This window comes from Podarcis erhardii (assembly GCF_964252035.2).
Source record: "Podarcis erhardii genome assembly, chromosome: 4".
NCBI lineage: Eukaryota > Metazoa > Chordata > Lepidosauria > Squamata > Lacertidae > Podarcis > Podarcis erhardii.
Window position 1 is genome coordinate 66280388 of NC_138508.1, and position 16971 is coordinate 66297358.

The 16971-nt window shown below is 38.4% G+C and overlaps 1 protein-coding gene across 1 annotated transcript in view; it reads right to left on the reverse strand.

Annotated features, from left to right (window-relative positions):
* The window catches only part of CNKSR2 (connector enhancer of kinase suppressor of Ras 2), a 163278-nt gene that overhangs the window by 117878 nt on the left and 28429 nt on the right, over positions 1 to 16971 (reverse strand). Inside the window, exons 5-6 of the mRNA XM_081859058.1 lie at positions 9372 to 9413; positions 7551 to 7670 (exon numbers count right to left, since the gene is read on the reverse strand). Of these exons, the coding sequence (XP_081715184.1) occupies positions 7551 to 7670; positions 9372 to 9413 (162 nt within the window). The remainder of the gene's footprint in view (positions 1 to 7550; positions 7671 to 9371; positions 9414 to 16971) is intronic.

Genomic DNA, 16971 nt, shown 5'->3' on the forward strand with positions numbered 1-16971 from the left:
AGGGGAGACTACAATGCTATCAATATTCTAAGTGATTTGAGATGCCAAAATTTTTAGAATTCAAAGTCTTCTGAGTTAATAATTAGAAACCAGCTCAGCTGACCAAAACATCACTACATGTATTTCTCAGTAACTTAAATAGTATAAACTCATATTGTTTAAAATCCAGTATTTTAAAAGGTACATTGTAATTCTGAGATACTGAAATAGTGACTATATAGTCGAGAATTTAAAAACAACTGAAAACTATAAAAGCAATTCAGCGAAACTGCAGAACTGAAGAACCTGTGAGCCTTCTATTTATCCACTAGATCTACAAATAAAGTAAAAGTATTATTCTGCAAAGGAAGGAATGTATTTTGAGCAAATAACTATATACAGAATTTGTATATAACCAATTCATACCTGCTGATTATTACGGATCACAAAGATAAATAAAATATGCCTAGTTTTAGAAATAGTACATGAACTGAGGCCTCTATGGAACACATGAGCTATATTTTTATGACCTAGGGAATGTTTATATGTGTTATAACACTGGTTGAATACTAACCTACATCTAAGGTGCTTTATGGATTATCACATTCAAAATGTTCTAGTCAAGTGGAATTAAATAGTTGCTGGGAGAAGCTAAATTCCTCTATCATACTATCTTTCCATCTTGTATCACACAATGTAGACTACATGTCCCAGGATACTACCAAAGCATATTTCAGTTGATCCTCTTCCACTTTTACCACAACCCATATGATATTTTCTAGATGAGGGCAATAGTTTTAATGGTCTTCTACATATTCACATTATTAGACCACTGCATTTAGTAATGAAATCTTGTTTTATTTTAGTTGTAGAAAGCTAATTGGAGCAGGCCAATGCCCTCCTGAATCCTTCTAAATGCCTCCTTTAGGCATTGTCCCAAAAAAATCTCCTGAGGAATTTAGGTTGATTCCCAGAGGCTGGTCAGTAAATGGTGCTATTCCTGACCAGCTTTGCACAGTGTATTATGGCTCCTTCAACAGTGCTGTCTGTATGGTTCAGCACTACAGCAGGCGTACATTGATGCGTAAATGTGGCATTAAGTCAATCTTTTACCTTCTCCTAGTCCATCTGGAAGAATTTGATTTGCTGGGTTTTTCCTTTGAGGGGACATTTTATGTGGATTGAGCATTACCCATGTGGCGTTCAATTTCATTTTCCACCTTTGAGCATTTCAGCGTGTTTTTGGAATAGGCTCTGAGGAGACGAACTGCATTTTTTTGACACTGTGTATGATTTGGATGGTTTCCTGTTTGTTGGCCTGGCTACAACTGGGTCTTTATGATGAAATAATTTGCTCATTTGCTTGACATTTTGGGTGCGCCACTTGCTAAAGAAAAAAAGGAGTGTCCTTCACCTGTGATTCTCTTTCTCAAGAAACACTCAAGGCAGTGTGCAGAATAAAATGGGGGGGAGGGGGAATAATGGCTGTTCTACTTCCATTGCAGAGCACATATCTGAAAGTTTACCCTTTATCATTTACAATGAGGAGCCAGAAGAAGTCACAGACATAGCTCCCCTGTGTTTTTTTTTAAAAAAAGATATTCAAGACCTTACAGAGCCTGAAAGCTTTAATCCATGAAGTGATGATGGGCTGTAAATGTAATTTTTCTATGCCATCTACTAACAGCATCAAAGACAAAGGTAAATTTCCTACAGAGTAACTTCACTGACACTGAAGAGCAGAGAGGATAAATTGTGTTCAGAGTACAACACAAGCATGCCATATCCAACCACCGGTTTCTTTATGGAATTGAAATGACAGTAAAATGCAATATACATTCTAGAACCTTTACAGATTTTACAGCAGAGGCAAACCTCTATGCAGGATGAAATTGATTTTGCTACTATTACTGAAAGCATTCTATTATCATGGCAAGGCAGGGCTAGCCTTAACATGGGAATGAGGGGCCACCTCAGGCAGTACATTTTAGGTGCTACTACAGCTTTGATCCAGACTTGTATCAAATGCTAAACTTAAGAAAATAGAGTCTTTTTCCAGCAGTATTACATTGATACTGTTACTTCAACTTGTCCCTTTTCTTTTATTCTTCCTCCAAATCTGTACACCGTCTGACCTCTGGTGGCTTGAATGGGGCAGGGGGAGCCATAGTACTTTATAACTATATAGAGCTTTAGAGTCTTGTCAGCCTGCTTTGCACAAGGGACCAGCACTAATGAACAGCAATTTGTTATCCTTTTAATGTAAAAATATCAAGTTATAACTAGCACCAATAAAGAGCTGCTAGATTACCTTTAAGTAGCCTGTGTCCCAAAACAAATTTCTTGCTTTTACTTAAAAAACAACAAAAAACAGACATTTGGCCGCTGATTGTTTTCTGAAACAGTACACGTAAAGCAAGGAAAATCCAGAACTCAAAAAACAAGTTAGTTCAACATAGCTGAAGATAGTACATGTCTCAATTTTCATAGTCATGACATAAAACACATACCCCTTTTCAGGTACATAGCCACAGACAATTTTATGTCATTACTCTGAAGATAATAAGGGCATAAATATGCAAAGATGAGAAATGTCAAGCAAATTAGTCCACTCTAGGGAGACAGAACACCTAAAGCATTCACAGCAGAAAAGGCACAGGTGGGAGGATGCGCTGCAGAAGATCTTCCTTGAAGCACAGAGATTTATTTTATTTCTAAATATTAAAAGAAAAAGCTTCAAAACAAATTGCGTTATTCAGACAAATAGGATATAAGATGTAACTATGTTTAGACTACCTTTTTTTCTAACAGTCATTTAATGAAATAAAGACAATAGCTTGGATATTCATTAGTGTTCAACACAGTACTCCTTATGTCCATTGAAGAAACAGATTCAGCAGAGGCTTCCATTGGAATAGGGAATGGTGCAGGATTTTTTGCTGCTATCACTTTACTCCTGCGGCCCCTAGCTTCTGTACTGCTTCTAATCGCAGGAGCACCCCATGAGCAGACTTCTAGAAGATGCTTCATGAGGTGGCAAGGTATCACCAAATAAATAAGCTATGGCAACTGTTCTATATAATACAATTGCCAAACACTTGTTCCACATACTACACAGTTATACTTACTGTTAATACTACTCTGTTATACTCTGTTATACTTGAACAGAGTATTTATCTCTGACATACTTAAAACAGGAACACCTTCTGAGTGTGAAGAAGGGGTTTTAATGTGCATCTTTCAGTAATATAAATCCCCAAGATTTTGAGGCACCTATCATGTTCTGATAGGAGATAATCCAGTTAATCTCTCTGCAAAAAAAACTTCTGAGTAACATTACAAAGAGAATATGTAACCTGCGTGATTTAGTTTAAGGAACTTTTTGATTGGATTCTTAGATACTGTATGGATCAAAAACTGAGATTTACTAAACTCAGATGTTGTTTACAAATCTGAGAACAACTCTGTCTTGTCTAAACAACATTGTTATACCAACACTAATCTTTCTCTTATCACATATTAGAAACAGTCAAAAAATTGCAAATTAACTTAGCAGTGTCTGGATGTTATAATCAGTACTGCTTTGCGAAAGGTCTCTATGTTTATTATACATATATTTAAACTTTTAACATAATTGTCACAGTTTGTACATTTTGCATGTTATTTGCTTCTGACTATTTACATTCCCTCCGCTATATCCATATGCATATATCAACTGAGGGTAGCACTGCATGCATTTGATAAAAGGAACATGGGGCCCCTCTAGAATGACCCTTTATGCAGGTATATTCTGCAACATGCCATTGATGCAATACTAATGTATCAGTGGTGGATTTATACTGGACAGTTCATATACATTCTGCTGTATTAATTGCTTTGCAATGCTTTCCAATGTTACCATATTATTACCGCTGGGCAAGGGGCAATCTTGTGCTACAGCACAACAAAATCAGAACAGCAATAAACCAAAAAAATTGTGGGGGGAAAGGATTTCAGCAGGAAGCTATGGGCATATAGTGATTAGAAATGAAGCAGTACATTTGCCCTAAAATATTTTCAGGCACAACCAGTATTGAAAGTGTCATTCATATAAGCACCTTGATACTATCATGATCACAAATCATCATGATTGTACAGTAAGAATGATGTCTGGTTCATTCATAAACCTATGCCGTAAAAAATTTGTTACATAGCATTCTAGAGAGGTTAATCCTAATATGTTTCTCAATGGCCACTGATACAATTGATTATATGATATTAGTGGTGTTACCTGTAAAACCTGCCACTGTATTTCTATTGGTACTTAGCTGTGAAGTTTAAGAATGGTGGTGATTGGTTACTTGGTATTTCCCCGCCTTCCCTGGAAAGTGCCCACAAGTCCATCCTATTCTCTTTCTCTTTCTGTTCAAGTTTGTGTCTTGCTGTTTGAACTTGGGAATTTAATTGTTCAGGAATGCCAAATTAGGTTTTATCAGCACAATGATAAAAATGCACTTCTGACTATTCTTTTCTATCAAGATTCCAGCCCTACAGTTGACACCAAAAACTAAATATAGAGTTGCTGATCAATGCTGAATCCAGGCAAAAGTGACATAATGATCCCTGACAGGTTAAACAAGTGTTAGTTAAACAAGTCCAATTCATATTTTGAGAATCTAGATCACAGAAACACACACCAGTGATAGTAATTAAACCAGTGATGTAAAATCTCTACCCTCCTCCTACAAACCAACCCATCTGGATAAAAAACTGCAAATTGATCATATGAATGAATCTTGATGCTTCTTAACCACTACAGCTATTTTCTTGCCTGTGTCTTAAAATTCTGCAAGCTATACCTTACCTCAGGCTTTGCACATGGTATACAACTTCCTCATACATTTATCACCGATCACAGTATATCCCTAGTAGCATGCAATTGTGCAAGGCTATCCAAAGACATAGATTCTTTGATATGACAAATGGTGCACTAAATTAATAATGCCTAACATCCCAACAATGTCAGTAGCAATTAAGCCTTAGAGCCCTCAAATATAAAAGGGATAAAAGCTGAAATGCATTCATTAAAAAATAAGCAGCCAGCTCATTTCCTGCCCACTCTTCCATCCTTTCTATCTTGTTTTTATCGCCTATAGTTCAACCATTTGGTTCCTAAAAACCACTCACAATAAAAAGTTGGCAAAAAAATATTTACTTCACTTTGTTCCTTATTTCCATCCTTCTAGAGCTCATATTGCCTATACCTTAGCTGAAGAGGTTTTACTTGTCTTTGTTGCCTGTGCCTTCTTTTAACATGAATTATTGTAATTCATTTACCATATCTTCTGTTGTTATCATTATTTCCAGTTGGCAACAGTAAGAAATGGGGATCAGTCGTGAGAAATTTCAGGCCCAGAGGATGAATGGGATCCCCCCCCCCCCGACTTCTTTATCCTGCCCTCAGACCTCACCCCAGACTGCAACCCTCACCATTTGTGCATCACATTTTCCTTGAGTGCTGTTGCCTAGCTTGACTGTATTATTGAACTGTGATAATAATCTTGCTTTCTTCTTACAATGATGGATAGATGCATGTACATGTGCACAGAAACCTGTGCCATTTGTGTGGCTGGAATGTAGCCTACTGAACAAAAGTTAAGAGTCACATCCATTGCTCTGCCCACCATAGGCCTGGGCCCCAAGAAGGTTTCCCTACACGGAAATGCAGCCCTTGTTCCCTGCTTTTTATATAGATGATAAATAACTTTCAGATAAATCAAAAGTTCTATAGGAAATTGGGTTACCCAGCTGTTCTGCTTACATTTTCCTACATACAAAAATCTGGAAGACCCTTCAAAACTGCTGAATACCCATGATAATTATAGCAAGGTTTGAAGACACCCATTCACACTTTTATAGCAATCATTATTGCAGACATTTAAGTAGCTTACACAAATTTAGCTCATGAAACATTTTTCAATGATAGGTGTCAAAAATAGTTTACATAAGCAGTGAACCATTACAACTCAATACTTTACAGAATCCCCAAATAACATGTTTTGCCAGGAAATTGATACCACTTGGCTCTGCCCTAAAGAGCTTACTGTCTGCAAAATACAGTGGGGAAAGGCAAAAGTTAAAAATCTGAAGATAAATTCAATGTTTCTGTCATCCATTTTTTGTTCTTGAAGTACTCTTAAGAGGCATAACTTTACTGTACCATATACAGTGTAAACAAATAATGAACAAACAGCTCCATGCATGGAGAACCTTGCCATCTAAACTGACAAAGCAGCAGAAAACCAACCATAGAGGCTTGAAACATAGAAAATTTACAGTAAAATAAAATCGTTTTGGTCACATCTTAAAGGGCACTTCTGGAAGAAGAAAACAATAAAAGGAGAGCTGAATTAGGAAAGGTTTATGAATCCCAGTGAAACCATGAAGAACCAACATTAGTTACGATATGTGAGATGGAAAAAACAGCAGACAATGGTACTGAAAATGGTCTTTACCTGAACTGGTGGCACTGAGACAAGTATGAGATTACGAATGAACGGCAGTATAGTACTACAGTAGGAATGGAAGGTTTGGGCAGGGCAGAGTGCACCAAGTACAGTATGAACAAATTTTGAAAATATTTAAATAGTATCCAGTCTTAAAAAGCTTCAGGTGACATATAAAGAGTATCCATTAAAATAAAGACTTTGAGCTTTATCACATGCTGCAGTACTGCTGGTACATCAGACTTCTTTATGTGAAAACAGAACTACTTCTTCAGCCCCACCACACCCTCAAAAAGAGCTGCAGAGGGTTGGCGGAGCCTCCAGAACACTTGTGGGGCGCAGGGTAGGAGAGGAAATTGAAAATTTGTTGCACAAGTAGAATTTCTTGCTCAGCCTTGGCTACAACCCTTAGCGCTTATTAACTGTTGCATAAACATTCATATCAAATATGAGGAACTTATTGTAAATATACCGAAGGAGTTCATATAAGTAACAACATTATCAATAAATCTTGCTATAACGGGGGGAAAAACATTTTCCTAAATTAACCAGGATTTTTTCCTGCATTATGTAACCAATATGGAAGTGTTTTCTTTAAGAACATTCAGCTGCTACATATAAATTTATTTTATGGGATGCAAAAAATCCACATCCCAGGCCTGAACCCATTAACCTAGAAGCAACTTCATTAAATATCTGATTGCATTCAGAGCCTCTCGCTGCAATCCTACACCTACTTACCTGGTAGTAAGCACCATTGAACTCAACTTCTGAGTAGACATATATAGGATTGCACTGTGAGCTCCTCATTAATGTGACTCAGGACGTAAAGGAGGGACACAGGTTTGCAAGCTTACCAACCTCTAGAGATAACAGTACTTAAAAGAGGTAGCTTTCAACTAGTACTATTTTTTTCAATATTTCCTTAAGAATTTTATACAGTAATTATTAATATGCAATTTCCACTAGCTGACTGAAGATCACATCTACAAATAGAAGAACTAGATATGCCAAATACAGGTCTTATTCGTAGAATGTATTTCTTTCGTCCTGGATGACAGTTTTGATTAACTGCATACATCTTACCAGCCCTTCGCTTGGTTTGATGTTTGCCAGCTGGATCACTTCCAGGTGAGCAGATTGAGACACAAGAGGATCAGATGAGAGTGAGATTATGTGGTCACAGACGCTAGATAGTGTCTTACACTAGAAATAAAAAAGTGTATTTTCCGTTAACAATCAAGAATATGAAAACTCATTAACACAGTGGACAGTAATCATGTTTGGCCTTTAAAATACATTATTATATATTCAGATTAAATTCCTATTTTATCTAAGTGGCAATGAATATCATTCTTTGGGGAATAAGCATACTCCTTGTCCCTTATTCTAGAAAGATCATGATTAGAGGACAATCAAAAAAACCTCAAATTCTTCCACCTGAGCAGGACTGGGGAAAGGATTCAAATAGCCTCAACATTTCTACACTTATCCCTACTTCCATTGGTGGTGCCATGTAAAAAATGGTTTAAGGGCTGTTCAGACAGTCTGGACCTGACGTAGATTTTGTTCTTGGTTTTTTTCTTGAATAATTGGCTTAAGAATACAACAAGGTACATATTTTCAGACTACAATGGCACTGTGCAATCTATAAATATTTACATTCACTTTTTAACACCTCCTTTTCTTGTACTGCTCTATCAGCACCCTCATGATGGAGAGTATTGAGGTTTTTGATTTAAATACAAATTAGAAGTTTTCCACTGACATGCACAAGATGCTGGTAAATTCTGTAATATACTATATCTCAAATGTTCCATTTGATTTATTATTCCATGGGTGTGCAGTGCACAGCCACCTACCATTAAAGAAGATGTAGGAAATCCAGGTTAAAATATCAACCCAGTTCTCAAGTTCAGAGTAGCCTTGGGCACAGCCTTGCTTCCCTTGTTGGATTGCTGTGAGGTTAAAGCAACTAGCTAAATCCAAAATTCCACAAAGAGAAGGCTGCTTACAAAATCTGATTTTTTTTCTCCAGACCTTGAAACAGCCTTCTCAATGGACACTTTTGAAAAGCATGGGCTGTGGCATAGGGGCTTCAGGGGAAAAGTTATCTACCAGCAATCAAGCAGAGGTACTATATGTTAGAGGTACTATATGTTAGACAAGGAATTGGGACTAGAGCTATACTTACATTATTTACAGCCACTAGTTTACCAGAATCCATATCACAGTACAGAATCAGATTAATGCATATTATAAGCATGCATATACACACTGTCTTTCAAAATATAAGAGAAGGAGGAAGTGAGTCCTTGCTTCATAGAAGACACAAAGATTGGAGAGAAACCAGGAGGAACTACAAATCTATGATTCTATGAAGCAGAGGGGAGTAGAATGCACAAACAGGATGAAAGGGAAGCAAGAAACTCTGTGGATTAATGAGGATTAATGTGAATATTTATAAAAAGAGCCAGAAAGAGTGGGAAGAATGGTCTCTCTATTGTTAGGAAGTAAGGACACCCTTTAGGGCTCTGATGGCTCTCATTGTAAGAGAAAGCTTCATACCATATTTGACTATTTGATTACTTTTGCACTTTAAAAGATAATGCTCAAGATAATGCTGAAGTGATCAAAGACTATTAAAGGAAACAAGAGGGATCTGAAAGAAAATGTTGCACTGTGCTATTCCCTTTTTCAGGATAAACCATTATATTTCTCTTCTTCCTCCAATAGTCAGCCAGCTTTGTGGTCACTAAGCATATACAATACTCACTGAACTGTTTTTTTTGGGGGGGGGCTGCAACCCTTGTCAGCCTGCATGGTGCAGTTTTTGTTCCTATAAGAATTGGCACTCAAATAATTGAGTTCATTATCAGCATATATTATTTTAAAAATTATACTTACCACATGAAGAATTTTGTTCTCTGTTTCATATACTGTGCAATCCTGAAAAAAACAAAATTAACAGAGTACATCAAATATTACGGAAATAATATTTTTTGTGCTCCAATGATATGTTTAAATCTAGAAACAAAGGAATGATTTTAATTGTTCATAGACTTTTGCAAACATCCTCTCTCCCAGCTGTATTCAGATAGAAATAATGTCCATGTCACCTCCCCACATGTGCATGCATGCATCTTTCCTTCACCATTCTTTTCAATTCCATATATCATTGGTTTACTTATTCAATAATCAGAGGCAGGACTGGGGACAGGGGACACAGCAGGAGCACAGGGGATACTCATGTACCAGAGTCCAAGCCAGTAGGGCCCCCAGGCTCTTAGATTTCTTTCTTTTTGAATAAGTCAATCAAACATTTATAAAGAAAATTGGAAAGCAGAATGTAGAAGCACCATTCTAAGGCTCCAGATACAGAAAAACTACTGTTGCTAAGCACACTTAACCACTTAGGGTGGAATTCAACACTGCAATATCACAATTTTTTTCTCAGTAGAAAGGAAGCCTACATTTTTAGGCCATTTTATCCACATTGAAGAGTAAAACAAACCTATCTTTCATCTTTAACATTTTTTAATGGTAGCACTAGTGGAGACATGTTGGTGCCATCCATTGCTCCAAAGTTAGCATAAGTTTATTTGTATCCTATGCTGCCAAGTCTTGATAAATCTTGCAGGAACTTTAGGTAATATGGCAAGGACTACAGAGAAACTGGTGGTCATTCTGGGTTAATTTGAAGAGACCAGTGGCACTTAAACAATGATGTAATTGTTTTTATTTATTTTTAATATATGCTTTTCTTTTTAATATATGCTTTATAATATGCTTTATTTGTTACAGACAAAGTAAAACATGGCTATCCTTCTGGAATTTTTCCAGGAGAGGTATTTTAGCAGGCCTTTTTTCATGGCAAAAAGAATTCCTTTCATGAGCTGGCATGTCAGAAAGAAATGACTTTAGACTACAAATCAAGGATTAAAGCTGTATTATTGGTGTACAGATGTATTTCTTATTAAGGATACTTAATAAGCACACTTTTAACTTACTAGAAGTGGAGATGAAGTATGGTGTGATTGTTTGGGAGACACGGTTTACAACCAAGGGTTGAAATTCCTCAGAGGTAACTTTTTACCAAAACAATTCTTAAAACAAAACTGCTGTGAATCACCAACAAATAAAGGCAAACTAGCCAGGGCAATGTTTCTAGGAAATTTAGGCTGCAACGCTATACCAACTTACTAGAGGAGAAAATCACACTGAATTCAGTGTGACTTACAACTGAGTAGATGTGATTACGACTGCACTGTGAGTCGTTGTAGTCACACTTGTGCTAATGTAGGGAACAGATGAGCCAATCTGATCTGGTGGAATGGAAACACAACATTTTCTTTGTGCACATGCATTTTAACTCTGAGAAAATAGATCAAAGCACCACCGCTCTTCTAGCACAAGTTTGGGGGAAGTACATAGAAGGCAGCCAACAAACAAACAAAACCCTTAAGAAAATAAAAAGAATGCCCTTTCTTCTGCATTTATTTCTGAGTGCCCAATTCACCATAATCATGTTCCTCAGAATACAACCTGATGGAAATCCAGAACACAGGGCGGAAAGTTGGGTCAATTATAGCTCAGGCAAAGCCCAAGACTTACCAAGAAGATTTTATAACATGAGCACAAGCGAGCATAATTCAACCATGGAGCAAGTTGCATGAAGTGCTATAAGGAGGATGGGACTTCTGACTTATAAAATTATGAGCAAAGACCTGTTAACAGCATACACTTTGAAGTAATGGGAATCTGAGGGTCCCCAAAGCAGTTTAGGACACAGAAAAGTTCTTGTTTAGCTCACTGACTGTGTTCAAAACCTTCCTGCTATTTCCAGAAGTCTCAAATTCAAACAGAGTAATTTGAAGGAATGTGAACAACATTCGCTAATGTCACAGCTGGCTTCAACAGTGAATTTATTATCCTTGCAATGTCAGTAGTATATCTAAAAATAAATGTAAAGTATTTGCAGGTGCACCAGGTTTTAGGATTAAGTGCTTCTAGTCATAAATGTGCTTTCAGCAACCTGTCTTCTGTCCTAGCTATCAGTATACACAATGAAAGGAAAGCAACTTTCCGTGCTTGCTATGAAATATAAGTATGAAAATTGCTCCTTTAAAGGGTTCTAAATATCTAGGCTCATGCATCCTTCAACACAGCTAGAGCTTCACTACTGTTATGGACTCCCACCTCTTCTAAACTTTTTTATGGTCAGTGTTCAAAACATCCATTGTTCTAGGTGCATTTTGTGACAGGGAATTTCATTAGCGCAAGCAGTTTCTGAGCTCTGGGTGCAGTACTGAACCTAAGATTTCAGATTAAAACTGAAGAGTGGAAGGAAAGGAAGACCTTTTTCTGCCTCCCCACTTCAAGCTACTCTCTAGAGACCCTTTTAAGAATATTAGGAGGGTGGGCAGGGGAAGGACTAGACCACGTGAAAAATGAATGTAATATTTTAGCTGCAGTTCATTCATTTTCGTCTTTGTATTCTAGTTATTAAAAAGTGTGCCTAGACATTCCGTTGTTGCGCCCATAATCTAGGTTTAACGTGCCATTTAGCTCCTAGCTTTCATATCTCAGTTTATAACACTGGTTAAGGTCCTTTCCCCACAAAAAAAACCTCTACCTAAACACAATATAATGCAACAGAAGAGAATTACCTAAGACGTAGCTATTTAAATTCAAGTACAGCTCCTTCAGTTTTAGCCGTTTAGAAACTGTGATGCCAGTATCCATGGGAACTACATAGTTTCAAAGAAACAGTAAGCATTTTGTTTGTGTAAATCACTCGGAATGGATAGCACTGAATGAAGTTTTCGAAAAGCAAAATACAAACTCACATTATCAATATATGAGGAAAAGAAGTGCATGATGTAAAAAAATAATAAAAAAAAAAGTTTGAACAATCCACAACTGAGCTAGAATCATGAGAGCTTCAGTATCTGAGGGAACTGTGATTTATACAGCAGCAACTCAAGACCATGGGCCAAGACTGACACCATAAAACAATATACGAAGTGGAGCCAACAGCATAGAGTACAGGCCAAAGACATCAGCGCTGCTAAATACTGCACAGGGCATATTTTATTTAAAATATATGTTCATAAAATCCTTCTCTGTTGCAAAAAAAGAGACCTACAAATGACAGTAATGCTTGAAAAATACAGCATATCTTAAAAACAATTATGTGGACAGAATTCAGGGCCAGGCAGTCACACAGCATGTATCTCCAATGTCCCATTGGACATTCCAATGTTCTATCATTGGAATGACCGCTCCCCACATCAAATGGGGGGTGCCTTTTGCGTGGTCACACGCAGCCCCCCAGATCCTATGTGGCCATATAGCCTGGTTTCACCCTCCTCAGGCTGGATATCTGGAGGTCTCCACCTACCTTAAGCAGTTACCCAATCCCACCTGGGGAGGAGTTGCCAGGGGACCTGGCCAGGTAGGCAGAGGGACTGCCATACCCACACAATAGAGGGTGGATCTTACCTGGGAATCGCCAGTTGGCTCCAGAGCTTCTCCCAACCTGCCCTCCCACATTTAAGCCTTCCTTTGCAGGTTAACCTCTTCTCCACAGGTACACAGGCGCTGCTACATCATGGTCACTGTTGAAGGGCTGGAGAGGAATTTTCCTGCATTGGCAGGTTTTGCCTTCCTTGTAGCAAAATGTCACAACTTTGGCAGTTTCAGGCACTGGGTGGAATCCTTTAGTCTATCTTCACTTAATGGGGGTGGGCGTGAAGTGGTGACCCCCGCCCCCGCCCTCCACGGTGGTGATCCCAGGGTCCCCTGTTAAAGGGGTTGTTCTGAGGGGAAGCATTGGCCATATGCCAACTGGATGTAATTGCTCTCCCCTGTGACGATGGTGAAATGGTGGGTGGGCTCTCTGCTTGAACATATGTTCTCCAGAGCCAGCCCAATCCCCACACACTCTGGATAACCCTGATGTTCCCCAGATCCCCAGCCAGGGACTGGGAGGGATAAACGCCCAATGCCTAAGCCAAGGTCTCCCTACATCTGAAACTTTAATAAACTTGTGGCCAATTTTAATCCCATAGCATATTGTCTTGAGCTGTTATTCCACTCAGGAGTCGCCTGGGGTTGGGGGGGACTCCGTCTGTCCACGCAAAAGCACCTTGCGTGAAATCTTGCAGAGAGGACAGGATTATGTGGAAGGAGACAGCCCTCAAGTTATCCTGCACCTAGAATATTTAGAGCATTAAAGGTAATAACCAGTACCTTAAATCGCACCTGAACATGCAGCTGTTGTAAAAGTACTGGTAAGTACTATCGGCATCCAGTTGTCAGTGTTCACCAAAACCTTTCCTGGTGCTTTGTAGACCAACTGAAATTTCCAGAGACTCTTCAAAGGAGAGCACACTGACAACAGAGCACACTGCAGTAATATTTGGTGTAAATAAGGGATGTGCCACTATGTGCACCAGCGTAAACTGGACAAAAGCACCCCTGACCATGGCCTCTACTGAGCACCTAGAAGCGAAGTTGAATGTAGGAGTATTCCTAAACGGAGTGTTCAAGGGGTGTACTACCCTATCCAAAACAGGGTTAATCTCTATTCCTAGTTCCTTTTCCCCCTAACCAAGAACACTTTTGTCTTGCTAGAGTTAAGCTTCCATTAACTACCTCTAATCTAGCTCATTATCATCTCTAACCACTCACTAAATAAAGCAACAACTTTCCAGAAAACAAACAAGTGTTTTTCAGGACATCTTTGCTTCTTTCACTCTGTACCTTGAAGGCAATATATTAATAATATTACAAGCACTGGTGCTCCTTCCCCCTCATTTACAGTAGATGCACTGCAGTAGCCAAGCAATGCCCCCCCCATTGAAAACTACTTATTAATTATCTTAATATTTGAAACTGTGTATTTTTTACATATTTTGTAAGGCCCTAGATATTTTCCCTAGCATATTCCTCATTTCTTAATTCTTTTTGCAACAAATAGTTATTTAGTGGGATGTTTTAAAAAAAAAGAATTATACTTTTTTTCTCCCAGTGACCCATCTACCATTTCCAATGAATTTTACTGATATTCTTCTAATAAATATGTATTCAATGTTTTACTTGCAAAAGGAATCCTTTCTGTGCACATTGACCTCTTTCACTGATAATTTAATGAGTTACTCTCCCCCTCCCCAGTTTTACTCTGGCCTCCATAATCCGCAATATTCACCACATGTCAAAGTTTGTGTTTTATGATGAATCTCAAAGATAATCTATGCTACTTTAAAATCAGTGGGAAATGGTACAGCATGAAGATTAAGGACTCGCATTTTTACAAATCATTTTTATTGAAGTCTTGTTTAAAAAACGCAAATAGCTGCCAAGTTGAATGTAACTTTGTCCTATTTCTAAACAGTTTTTCACATTATTACTGATAGCCAGTACTTTTTTTTGGGGGGGGGTACTCAATGATACACAGTACTATCATCTCTTTTTGTTACTGTTAAAAAGTGTGGCACTCACTGTTACAACTTCATGGTGAGTACTGGCACCTTTTTTTCTAGAAAAAAAAGTACTGATAGCATTACCAATTCACAGCACAATCCTATGCACATTGCTCAGAAGTACATCCCACTCAGCTCAGTGAAACTTATTCCCAAGTGTGTACAGGATTGTGGTCTATTTCAACAATGAGCTCAATAGGTTTTGCTGTCTTTGGCTGTTTTAAGAATCCTAGCCTTGTTCTTATTTTTATCTTTTAAAAGTAATCTTTCTATGTACAGTATTATGGTTGGAACATACAATGAAAATAAAAAACCCTATTCTTTAACACTGTCTCTACTCTGGAAAGCAGGGTGAGTTGTTCTAATGTTATTGTTGTCTCCTTAGTTATTATACTGGAAAATCAATATAGTATAGTTTCAAAAATAATAATAATAAATGAAATAACCAATGCAAGCACGCGTACACATATAAACACACACTTAAATACATTCCTCAGTGCCAAAAATAAATAAGCAAATTTAATCCTATTATTTGTTTATTTTAATTCAATAGAAACAAAAATATGCCCTAGAAATGTGAACAAACAAGTTCACAATCTTAAACTTGAAGAGCTGTCTTGAAACATAAATCCATATATGCATACAAATAGAAAATATAAATTCTCCATATTTTTAAGGTTTACAATTAAAATAATCCTCACCGTAAAGGAAAATGGAAAAAATAAGAAAATATTGGCATATCCAATGTTTCATGCAGCCACCAGGTAAAATTGCTGTATTGTTTTTCTAAATTTATGACAGCATGCTCTACTTAACAACAGCAGCAGCCATGCACAACTGTAGACACATCTAAAGCACCCATGCTCAGTCCACTAGATCCTTTTTCACCAATACAGGACAAATATAGATTATGTTTGCAAACAGCAAGTTACTATTGTTTCCTCAAAATATCCAGCTAGAGGATAATCTATCATCCACTAAGGCAAAAGTGGCACATGACTTCAGTTCCACAAAGCTTGAGTCACTGAGAAGGCACTGGAATAATACGACCATATTCAGAGGGATAATGTTTATTCTCTCTGTTGTAGCAACTGTCATGAGCTGTGCTACATGTTATATGATTTTTTTATTGTAGTTTTAAAGACATACCACAGATTACCAGTTTGGGAACCCCTGCTGTATGGTTTTGGGGAGAGCATGCAAAGATCTGCACCAGGAAGTCAATTTCCATTAAATAATGGCTCAAAGCAAAATCACAGTATACCCATTTTATCATATGGCTCAGTGTCCTTCTGAGTCTTGCAAATATATATCTACATCACATCAGTGGTGGAACTTCATTCTCCAGCACCAGGGGAGGGGGCAGAGAGCAGGCGGGGGCGGGGCTGGCACGTGTCCCAGGGGTGGGGCACGCTGCCCACAGGGGTGTGGCATGCGTCCTGGGGGTGTGGCATGCTGCCTGCAGAGGCGTGGCACCCAGCGTGGGCAGGGGGCACAGCTGCAATGGCACCCCACCTGGATTGCGCTGCCGGGGGCGGTGCGCTCCCCCCCACTCCTCTTCCTCTGCCAGTGCATCACATCCATTTAGCTATCCAAAGCTTCCAAACAACTAAATTTATCCAGCTTCATCTGGTACGCCAGCTGATACCCTACCTGCCTGCACCCTGTCTTGCCAGAGTGGTACATGCTCTGGTTATTTTCCACTTGGACTACAGCAGTGCACTCTATGTGGGGCTTTCTTTGAAGGTGACTTGGAAACTACAACTAATCCAGAATGTGGCTGCCAGACTGGTGACTGGGAGTGGCTGCCAGGACCATATAACATCGATCCTAAAAGATCTACATTGCCTCCCAAGTATGCTTCTGAGCTCAATTCAAAGTGTTGGTGCTGATCTTTAAAGCCCTACATGGCTTTGGCCTGGTATACCTGAAGGAGCGTCTCCACTCCCATCGTTCAACCTGGACACTGAGATCCAGCTTTAAGTGCCTTCTGGCAGCTTCCTCATTGAGAGAATTGAGGT